This window comes from Blennius ocellaris (assembly GCF_963422515.1).
Source record: "Blennius ocellaris genome assembly, chromosome: 16".
Taxonomy (NCBI): domain Eukaryota; kingdom Metazoa; phylum Chordata; class Actinopteri; order Blenniiformes; family Blenniidae; genus Blennius; species Blennius ocellaris.
In genome coordinates, this window is record NC_137665.1 from 11780375 (window position 1) to 11792385 (window position 12011).

Below are 12011 nucleotides of genomic sequence, written 5' to 3' on the forward strand. Positions count from 1 at the left end.
CATCCCATTCAGAGCTGCTCTCCCACCTGGCTGACCACCAGCCGTCCGTTGTTGGACTCAGTGGCGTAAATCACCCAGAGGCCGTTCTCGTCCACCGCCAGGTCGATGTCAGACTTCCCTCCCCAGCGGTACGGTGAAGTGTCGTGATAGTTGGCGTTCGTGACGATGGCTTCGCCGCTCTTGATGCGCGTACGCAGGTCATACTTGACAATGTTTCGTGTTCGTTCTTTGTTGTAAAACACAGCGCCGTCGTACACGACAAAGCCCGTGCCGTCCACTCTGTTGGGCAACCTGTTGAGCGAGAGTGATGCCGAGATCAAGATGAAAAACAAAAGCCACCCGTCTGCTCTGCACGGCATCGTCCCACAAGATGACCTCATGCCGAGCGGAAGGACACCACAGTGGAACCATCCTGCTATTGCCATCTATATCCACATCAAAAGCCAATAAATCAATACAACAGCATATGCCATCGGATCAGCCGGGACCGTGGGAGGTGCACTCACTTGTAGGTCGTGGTCGCTCGGTTCTGTTTGAAGTCTTCCCAGGAGGCATACTCGTACAGCATGTCTGTCCGATAGGGGGTCCAGGGCATGACGTACAGACGGTCCCCAGACTGCAGCGGGTCCTTACACCAAGCTCCCGCCTGGTGCTCCGCCTCCTGCTGGGAGCTGGGCACCTGCACACGCAGCAGTGTCCCTGGACACACAAATACTGGAGCAAAGTGTTGGAGCAGAGAGAAGAAGAGGGAAGAAAGGAAGAGACAAAAAATGAAAACATAGCATTTCAAAAATGAACGATATCATGGAGATGGCAGGGGAGGAGAAGAGGCACTGGGAAAAGGCCAAAGACCATAGAATATAGAGCGGGGGTGAGAGACACGGATGGGATGAAGAAAAGATGTGAGTAGATTAAAGTAAGATGAGGACTGAAAAGGAGACAAATAGTAGGAGAAGGATGGAGTGAGGGGATCATGGTGAGGTACATTATCTGATGTAAAATGAGAGAACATAAAAAAAGCTCATTTGTAGAACTTTGGTGTTGTGGTTGGACAACATTTGGATATGATTAATGGGAGATTTCTGGCTGCCACCATGACTTAGATGTAGTCTCTAATCTCATTTTTCTGGGCCTACTTTTGCATTTTCTATTTCAAAGGCGTCTGTTTCTTTGCTCTGCCACTGGGTGGTAAAACGGTAATTGTGGAGCTTGTTTTATTAGTGCTCAAATTTGGCTCTCAGTCAAGAGTGATGCCTCAAAGAAAAACGCATCCTGGGGTAAAGATTTGAGGTTGGCAAGGCCTCCCCTTCCTCAGCATTTGTCTGACATGACCACAAGCACAAATATAGACACAAACAGCCATCCCTATTCCAGCCAGGCATAGCCTGCACGCACAAAAACAAATGGAAACTCGAGCGCACAGTTCAGACACCAAACAGGTACACACACGCACACGCACGCACACAAACTCACACACACACACACACACACACACACACACACACACACACACACACACACACACACACACACACGTCTAGTTTAAGCAGGTGGAGGTCATCCACTGGGGACCAGAGTAAATTGGCTGGCTGATGCCGTGTGTCCCTGCCTGACAGTCAGAGTGCCCTGGGACCAACAGGCGTGTCAGGTGATCTATGAGGAAACCTGCTGGCATCCTCACCACTCTGACATCACAGTGGTCCCAGTTACAGCACGGGGGGGCAGCGAGAGAGAGAGAGAGAAAGTGAGTAAGGGAGTTGGAAGCTCTACAGAATAAAACAGCTGAGGAGTCCCCATGTATTCCTCAGCCAGTTTATTTATGTGTCTCTTTGGCTTGGGTTGCAACAGAGACAGACACCTGCTGGTCACCTCATGATTGAATGCATCTCTGAACTAATTGGACACTGCGGGGACATTTGGACACAGATGACACGTGCACAGCACTCAAAGAGCCACGAACAGACACAGACTGTTTCTGCTCATGCGTGGACGGCACACAACATGCATACACACACCCACACACATCCATACACTGTCAGAGTGACTGTTAGAGTGATGGATCAGTCTGAGCTCAAACTGTCTTGAATATTGCATGGATTCCGGTGCAGGAGGAGAATCGCAACAGAGAGACAGAAGAGTTAGTTCAGGCTCCAAGAAATCCAGCTTTCTCTTTCTGCTTTGTGTCATGCTGTTGTTGATAGCGGCTGATGATCTGTGGTGCTGGGCCACTTAGGAATTAGCCTGTTCTGTCTGAGGGGTCCAACCGGGATTGAGATTGGCAGCCAGACAGGAATCTAATCAAACTCAGGCATAAACAAACACTGAATGCAGACTCTTCACAAGGAGGAAGCTTGTCATGCTCTATTGTCAAACCAAAAATGTTTGCTCAAAAGTACTGATGCCTGAGGTTTTTGCTTTGTAAATATGAGTGTGCATGACTCAGATATGCAAATATTGTTCAGAGAAATTGTTAAAAATGGCACTGTGCTCCAAAATATTTCAAACAAGGGCTGCAAAGGCTAATAAGCTAGTGCAGCAGCAGAAAGCAAAAAGGAAGAAAACACCAATACAAGTAGGACACGTGCTTAAAATTACAATGGTACAGTAAATAAAGAAATAAACAACATGGACAAAGACTGAATTTCGGTGACCCATAAACAAAGCCAGAAGCATTCTGCCTAAAATACAATAAAGGACAACAAGTAGGCATGCACGCCTTTTCTCTGCTGTCATAGAAGGATGACCTACTAGAAAAGTAAGAATTATATGCATACACCTCAATCCATCTCTGTTGCCATGATACAGTGAAACTATGTAGGAACCAAACTGCAGAACACACTGCAGATCTATATAAATCAATGGCACTCATGGTCACTTATCCACTTAGCATTTGAAGGTTTTCACAAATGTTTGCAATGCAATGAGATTGTAGTAAATAAAAGTAAATACCTGTTTTGGCTTTTTTTAATATATCAATATTTGGAAAAATATGAGTGGTATTTAAGAGTGGCTGAAAGGTATCAAAGAATTCGCATCGCAAACAAACTTTCAGTTTTGCATGATTCATATTTGTTATTTTAGCCTTTACTGGACAATATTTTAAGTTTCAATGTTATATATTACCATAGTTTAGATGGAATGTGTGAGTAATATACCTTAATGTGCTCTACATATTATAATGTGCCCTTTTCACATAGAATCTCTATACAACCAAAAATAAGATTTTGCTATTGGAGCCTTTCATTGAAAATATAATGATGAGCCATGACTGGACATAATATTCCAGTCAGAACAGAAAAAGACATTTCAGGACTCTAAAATGGTCGTTCTTATCTGCAGTGCAGTTTCAATTCAATAAATTGTGCTGACCACAGTGTCCTACCAAAAATACGAGGTGATTTTGTTCATTTCTGCACCTAAGCTTCCAGCCATGTTCTAAATTGGCAAAAGCCTGTATCCTATTGGGCTCATCATCCCAATAACACTGCAGCCCATTTGAGACACAAACTTGTCATCCCCTGCCTTCCTCCTCCACATTTCTCACCAATGCAATCTGTGCGTGTCGGTTTATTCTAATGAACTGGTGGTCTGATCAGCCTGGTGTCAAAGGGCATCATCAACGGCCTCTGAGCTGTACACATAGATTAGGGCGCACACACACACACACAGACACAACCAGAAACAGTGGCTTCATTAATTTTGACCTGCCCTCTTCAGCTTTCCAGGCTGATTTCCTGTTTACCAGCTTTTTTGCTCGGTCTCCGCTTGTCTCCTAACTGTGAAGGTTGGCTGAAGTAGCAGGAAGCCAAACCAGCGATCTGTCGCAGTAGAAACTATAGTACAGAAGGATATTACTACCGTAGTATGAATGAGGTATTAGGCATTAGGTATTAAGCATTAGGCATAAGTCTTGAGATTAGGCATTATCCAAGTCTGGCGAGAGCAGGTTAGCTGTAGTGGAGCCATCTGGGATTATGAGAGATAGATAGATTAGTAGATTCATTTCTGTTTGGGCACAGGCAGATATTTTGGAGTCATGATCACCCTACTGAAGACACCAAGCAGCACAGACAAGACTCTTTTTTTTGCCTCAAAACTAGCCAGATGGCTAATGAAACTTACCTTATCAGGGATTAAAACCCAGGCTGTAGCTATCATACTCTAGCATGCCAATTACTGCCAAGCATACTGGGAAATACTGCTGTAATAATTGACTATTTATCTCCGTAATCCATTTGCCAGGCACAGGTCAGCTGTTACTTGTCAATATGGGGTAGGGGTAAAAGTGATTAGAGCTCCAGAAGTTTCTGAAACTGACAGTAAATATCTCCCATTAGTGTCTAGCACCCATTTGTGATCGACTGGTAACGCAATTAAAAGTGAACGCTGACAGCTTCGGGCTAAATTTAGACTTTTCATTTTGGTTGTCTTCTGCAGTCCGTGCTGTTTTCATGTTTGATGTGACAGCATCATGGTGATGGTTAATGTTTGACTTTGATGATCTAAACACCCCCTGCCAATGGTTGGCAGCTGTTCCTTAAGTGGTGCCTTGCAGTGTTTCTTTTTTCCTCCCTCCCTTTTCATTTTTTTTTTGTTTGTTTTTTACATAGGAGGATCTGAATGAACTGCTGGCCCAAGTCTTTGCCCAGTCCGCAGTCCACAGCCATGGCGGGCTCACAGGACTGACTGCTGAGAGCATGCTGCTCTAATTGAATCCCACACCTGTTACTGGCAGGTGCTTTGAACAGGCAGCAGGGGGCAGAATGGAGCATGGTGTGGTACTCTGCAATCCATGCTGGACAGTTAAATGGACTTTAAGGTTTAGTGCTTGTGTATAAGTGTGTAGTGAGTCTCCTGGTGGTAAGTTGTTGCATTCATTAGCCTATTTGTGTGTGTGTGTGTGTGTGTGTGTGTGTGTGTGTGTGTGTGTGTGTGTGTGTGTGTGTGTGTGTGTGTGTGTGTGTGTGTGTGTGTGTGTGTGTGTGTGTGTGTGTGTGTGTGTGTGTGTGTGCAGTTCAAAGAAAAAGACATGCAGAAAAACGGGACGGAAGCATGTGGAGGTGCGTGAGCGTGTTCTCTGTGTGCAAACAGGACTAAGGAGAGGAGTAGAGTGAGAGAGTAAATAGGTTATTTCCTGTGAAATGAGAATTAGGAGTGAGTTAATTTGCTGAGGAGTGACAAATAGTGACAGAGAGAAGAAGGGAGGAACAATGAAGGTAAAGGGAGGGGGTCCCAATGTGCTCCCACTTCCTTTAAGACTACAACCTGATCTGGTCATGGGAGTAAAAACACAATATAGCACAAACAGCTGTACATAAACATAACACACACACGCACACACGCACACACGCACACACACACACACACACACACACACACACACACACACACACACACACACACACACACACACACACACACACACACACACACACACACACACACACACACACACACACACACTCAGTCAATGCATGTCGGTACACACTGTCCAGACAGTGAAAGCGGCAGGTGTCCAACTGGCACCTTTATCAATCCAAACATTCACCCCATAGAACACTCTTCACTGAGACTAAAAGCGGGAAACGGTGATAGATAGCATCCTTTGAGAGAAAAGTCTTATCTGTCTCATGTGGAGCTGACACTGAGTGACAGGAAAGTTGACTGAGACATAGTTGCAGGTCTACAGGCAGCAGATATAGAAGACGAGAGTGGGGCATACCCTTGCCTAGCTGACTGAGGCTTGAGAGGTTGGGCAACAAGCCTGGATCGCTGTAATATTAGCCTGCCACCGCCCTGAAAGCCCCACTCCCCCACCCCTCTCTTGCTCTGACTTCAGTTCTCCCACAGACTCCATTATTGTCCTGAAACCAGCCGTTGTGCTTTATATTCATGACCAGCTGCTTTACCCACTCACATCACTGTTCTTCTGGCTTTAACAATGCAATGACTTCTACGTGTAGCCAGTCCTCACCCTCCTCCGAAGCTCCCTGTGTCACTAAAAAGGGTGTCTGCACTGCCTCAGTCACATGACCATGCTTGTGCGTGGTGGGTCATTCGTAATGAGGGGATGCTGCCTGACTCATAGTCTCTATAGCAACCACTTTTCCTCTTTTCCTACCATTCACAGCCATTCTTTGTATTTTACTGTCATCCAATGCAGTGGTTTCTCAATCATCTAGTCTAACTTTGCTACATCACATGTAGAGCATTTTGTGCGAGTGATGCTTCTGTCCTAATATGCTCACAGATCCCACCCTCTATGGCAGTATTGTTACGACTCTCTGGTCTAACAGACTCCATTTGTTGCATCTTGCCCTTCAGAAGCAACAACCTTTGAAAGAAAAAAAAAAACACTTTTTTGTGGTCCTGTCAGCTGCGATGGAGGAAACGCTGTGATGCAGTATGTATTGTGCCTTGCCAGAGTGTTAGCAGAATTGGTGAGAAACAGGAATAAGACAAAGATGTGACGGGAGAGTTGGCTGACACCAGCATAGTCTTAAGAGAGACTTAAAATAACAGTATGTGGGTTGATGGTGTTGGACTTCAGGTGATCAGTGACATCATCAAGATACAATGTACGTAATCTCGAACCCAATCTGTCAATCAGCTCATCAATCAGCAAAGAAATAATTAATTTGACAAACGTGAGGAGAATAAACACAAGGGGTGTGTTCAACAGCAGTGAAGAAATGGATTATGGTGGACGTGGGCAGGAGTGCAGACAGACGCCGGGGACATTCATTTTAGTGTTAGTGAGAGGAAGAGTCGTAAATAAATATAAGCTGCTGTTTGAAGGGGAGGGAAGGGATTTTTTTTCTTTTGCTCTGTATACCACCACAAGCATAGAGAGTGGGCTAGAATGGCTGCTTGCGGTGGGAGAAAAATGTGAGACAATGATCCATGTTAATGAAAAGCCAAGGACACAGTGACAGACAAAGGGGTTCATAAACCAGTTAATGGCAACCTCAATAGGCGCTAATACCTTCAACATATGGATCCAGCCATGGTGCCAGGCAGGAAAATGGCCGATACTGACACAGATGTTAGTTGGGAGTTCAGAGGAAGTTGAGGAGGGTGGGGATTTGAGCGGGGGAGTTAAGGCTCATTGGAAAGCTGAAAATGGCCACTATTCTTGTCCTGACCTTGGATATGGGTCAGGTCTATCTTTGCTCTTTAAAAAGCTTGTGATTGAGGTGCCCGGCCATGTTGATTGGGGCTCTTTAGAAGTGCTTGTGGCAAGGCCTGACTGCATCAGAGAAGCCATTACGAGCAGCTGAAAAATGCGCTGCAGGGTATACACCTCTCTCCCCGATTCCTTCCCCTCTCCTCAAACGCACCAGGAACTAGAAGGGATGGACTAATGTAAACAGGTATGGGGCAGTGAGGAAGGGCAAGCTTACTTTGCATGGGCAACAAAGCAAATAGAGACGTCGCAGTGTATTAAGAGGTTGAGAGGGTAAAAAAAAAATAGGAGGAAGAAGAAAAGTGTAAGAGGTGCTCAAAGGAGCCTGCTGCTGCTTGTGATGGCCAGATGTGATCTGAGAGATAAACCAATCAGAAAAGGCAAGAGAAAGAGCACAAGAAAAGGAGAAAAGAAGGATGACTAACTCAATGGAGAAAAAAGGTGAGAGAAAAGGATAGTGAGAGAAAAAAAGGGTTAAACGGCATGAATAGATTTAAAAAATGGAGAGAGAGAGAATGACAGACGGACACTGAAGAACCTGGAAATGAGATACTGCAACAATGAACTGATAGAAACTTTACAAGTTGCTGTGTTATCTTAGCACAGTGTTTTTGCTTTGATATTACAGCCACATCAAACTTTGAATCGGTCCCGAGAAACTAAAAAAGAAGGGAAGAAAGACAGTATGGAGAAGTGTTGCAGTTGAAAAATGTAAAGAGAAGGAGAACGTTTCTTTTTTGTTTTCAGATCTGTAGGAACAGATACATTGCAGCTGGTAAATGAGGAGCCACTACTTATGAAATGGGAATATGAGATCTCAGTAATGACAAATGTTGACTGTCAAGTATGTATGGTAGTGAGATGATGAAAATGGTTTTTGAAAGGGATGATTAAAAAAAAAAAGACCTATGCCACCCATGAAATGAATGAATGTATTTTGTCTGTACATTTAGCCTGAGACGGGCTACTTTGTACAGGAAAGAAATGAAGTAATATTCTTGTTTATCTCTCATAGATACTGGACTGACCTTTCATTATGTTTTTGTTGTGCGTCTGTGGAAGTGTGTGATTGCATGTATGTGTGTATATGCGTGCAGGTCAGGCTGATGTCATCTGAAACAAGGAGGAAATCTAGAAAGATTTTAGAGTTTTGGTTACAAATCAAAGAGAGATAGAAAGAGAACGCAAGAGGAGGCGATTAGAGATTGAGAAAGAAAAAGGAGGGATATCAACATCAAACATGACCACTACACAAGGTGCTGGGTTAGGGGGGAATATGGGGGGAGGAAGGGAGACAAGGGAGGAGGAGGAGGAGGGAGGAAGGGGCGAGCTGTGGTTGTTATGTTTATTGTGGTCTTTACCTTTTTGATCCACTTCTATTCAAGCATCGGAAAAAAGGAGAAAGAAGGAGATAGAAAGAAAACAGAGAAAGACAGTAAGAAGGAGGGAGAAAGAGGGAAAGTAAAGAGAATGAAAGAAAAACAGGTGCAGGAAAAAAGAGAAAATTGCGATTAAATAAAATGCTGTCCTTTCTCTCTCTGTCTCTCTCTCTCTCTCTCTTTTTTTAAAGCAAGTTATCTGTCTGGGTTATGGTTGACTACTCAGAGAAAGGATGGCTTAAATGGAAAATGAGAAGAGGAAAATGGCCTGACCTGAGTTTAAAACCATTTCCATTTCATTTCAGTTATCAATAAATCCCCCAACAACACAATCCACCCCCAACCACACACTCTCGACCCCACCTCACCCCCCATCTTATTGCCACAGCCCTCCCACTTTATCTCCTGACAGTAAGTGCAGCTCCGAGAACCTGGTGGAGAGAGAAACCATGGAGAACATCTTGCAGGTCTTTCGTCAAAGCTGTGGAAGTAAACAAAGAGTGGAACGAGGCATGGTGGATGAAAGGGTGTTGATGACTATGTTTCTAAATGTGAACACATGTCTTCAGAGAGATCACTGAGTCTGTCCCTCTTACGCTCTCTCGCCAAGCATCCCCAGTGTTGACATTATAGCGGTCCCTTGAACTAAAGAAAGCGGTGCTTTTGGCTTTGTTCAATTTACAGAGTCAGGATGCCTGCTATAGAAGCCGGCAAAACACTCACACCCATCGACCATCCAATCAATGGGGAGCTGCTGGCTTGCCTGGCCGAGACCGGCTCATCAAAGAACAAGAGAACAAACAACAGCGAAAAGGGTGGGCTTGACAGAGTGGAACGCCTCAAAAACACAGTGAGAAACCACATTCAGAGGGGGGGAGGGAAGAAAAAAATAGAGGCTGGAGACAAAAGAGAGATGAGAGAATCGTCTGGAGCGAGCTCATCACACACAAATCAATAGGTTGGTGTGTTGAGTCACACTAAGGCCTCGGCTCGCACAAGCAGGTAGAGCATAGATTCTTCGACATCCACGACGCTGTTTGACGCGTGCGCTTGTGTCACAGCATCTGGGGAGCTCAGCGAGCAGCTGGAGACGAGAGGAGGGGCAAGCGTGAGTCTCAGCTCCGCCCTCCACGTCAGTGAGCCGGCACTCTCCTTTCCTCTGCGTTTGCTGAGGCCCAAGTGGTGTGTGAGTGGATCTGCATGTCTCTCGGGAAGCAATGTGTCAAAAGGCACATGGCTGGCGGATCCCTGCTGCGAGCGTGATTGTCATGTATGTGTCGCGAGAAGTTGAATGTCTCCGGGGGAGCCCGGCGAAATTGTCACAACACCTCACAGCGTTATGCGAAGAAAGAAGAAAAAAAAAAGAGACAGAGAGAGAGAGAGAGAGAGAGAGAGACAGAAAAAAAAAAAACCTGGACCGTGAGCAGCACTGGGCTCAGTTGTGTTTGTTGGAGGGGGGGTGGCATTGCACCTTGGCAGCAACCGTATCAGCAGCCATGCTGATCATTTATCATCTTCTGCCATGATCAAAGTGGACAAACAACCTCCAAGAAGACCTGCAGGATGGGAGCCATTTTCAGTTTGGAGCGGTAAATATGCCGAGGAGTGGGAGTCCTGTGATGCCCGGGCAGTGGCAAAAAAAAAAAAAAAAAAAGATCTCACATCCTGCCACCAACTGTGAGTGCAATCATTAACTCCGCAGTTAGGGAAAGGAGAGGCTGGCCATGAAGCATCCATGGCTTTCATCTGTACTCAAACAGCTGCAGGGGGGTGGAAAGGAAACATCAGAATTGAGCTGAGCTCAAACATATACTATTTGTCCATATATTGAAGAAAGCTACTGGCCATAGTGTGAGTGGTCCACACTGTGCGATTTTGGACTGTGAGGTCACAGTCCTTAAAACACTGTGAGCTAAATTGCCTGCTGAGTGTGTTCGTCTAAGCGGGAGCAGATGATATGTGATGCATTGCAGTGGTGTGTGGAAAGAAAGTCAGAAAGGGACAGAAAGTTTCACCAGACCTGTAGAGAAGACATAAAAACAAAAGAGATGGAAGACTTTGGTTATCGCCATTTCTTCTTTTTTGGTTGCCCTGAAAAATAGACACAGAGCACAAGCACGCACGCGCACACACACATGCACACACACTGATCACACATTCCTAAAGCACGAACAGAGAAAGGGGACAGAAAGTCATCAAACTGCCCTCACAGTGAGCTGGAGGTTAGTTTAAGGCCACCTTGGTTGTTTGTCTGATTCATTCAACATTTCGCTTTCAGGGCTCTTTTGAGAAATAAGCTCCTGGCCTCTCTCCTCTTAATCACTCTGCTCAGTGCTCTCTACAACCCTATCAATTACTCCCACACTAATGAGTACATCTCGGCACACACATATTGTTTGAGCATTGCGGGACAACAGTTTCCTCATTCTCTTGTACAGTTCTGGGAGTTAGTGCACCCTCTCCTGCCTCTTCCATCCTCTCCCCTGTCTATTGTCTTCCTCTAACACTTTAAGTTTTCACAGTAAAGAGTCGACCCATTTGTTGGCCAGAGCAATTCCTCCTGTTTCTTATTCACCAAACATTTATGAGAACCACGTCTAATGGTGTCCTTATACATATTAATAGAATTTCATTTTCAGCCACATCAAAGTGTTTCCTCTCCTCCCCTGAAAACTTGTCATATTACAATGCCATTATTCTTTCTACTGACAAATTCTTACTGACAAGTCAACTATCATTTCCAGCAGCTTTGTGTCCAAAAAGCAATGTCTCGTAATGAACAGGCAGTGCTGAATATATTTATGGGGAAGAATCAATTTTATAAAGTGAAACAGGGGCTGAGTAGCAAACTATGAATGGGAAAGGGCAGGATATGGGCTTAGGCTAAGAAGCTCTGCAGACTATCTACTGTAAAGGCCAGTGCAGATACCTGCACTGTGCATATTAACAAGATAAATCACAGCTGATGAAATAGCAGAGGCACAACACCAGGGGTAATGGCTCTGGCATGGCTAGCATGGATGGTCCCGGTGGAGAGCATTAGGAATCAATAATGATGTAGCGCCATGTCCTGAAGAAGGAGGCGGGGGGGGGGGGGGGGGGGGGGGGGGGGGGGGGGGCAAGGTTCTCTTGTGGGGTAGATTTACTTTGACTCAGTGTACATCTGTGTTAAGACTGCAGTGTAGGGTTTTTCACTGCAGTAAACACATGCTGCAGCTGTGTCCGTGAGTCTGTGATGTCTTAATGGAATCCAGCAGGCTACAGCAGGCTGTGACAGTGTGAAATGAGAGTTCAGTTGAGCCATTTTGTCTTGCTCTGCTCCGGATGGCAAAAACAATGCTATGTGGCAGCGAGGCCTCGCAGGGGCTTTTTGGGACTCGATGAGATATGATTTGACTTGTTGGCTGATGTTGTATTTTGCCAAAGCGTTCGCACACACTCGTGCG

General features: G+C 45.3%; 1 protein-coding gene across 1 annotated transcript in view; it reads right to left on the reverse strand.

Annotated features, from left to right (window-relative positions):
* The window catches only part of adgrl1a (adhesion G protein-coupled receptor L1a), a gene marked incomplete at both ends in the record, with an annotated part of 49857 nt that overhangs the window by 20050 nt on the left and 17796 nt on the right, over positions 1–12011 (reverse strand). The window contains 3 exons of the mRNA XM_080511292.1: positions 27–291; positions 507–714; positions 8548–8562. Coding sequence (XP_080367418.1) covers positions 27–291; positions 507–714; positions 8548–8562 — 488 coding nt within the window. The remainder of the gene's footprint in view (positions 1–26; positions 292–506; positions 715–8547; positions 8563–12011) is intronic.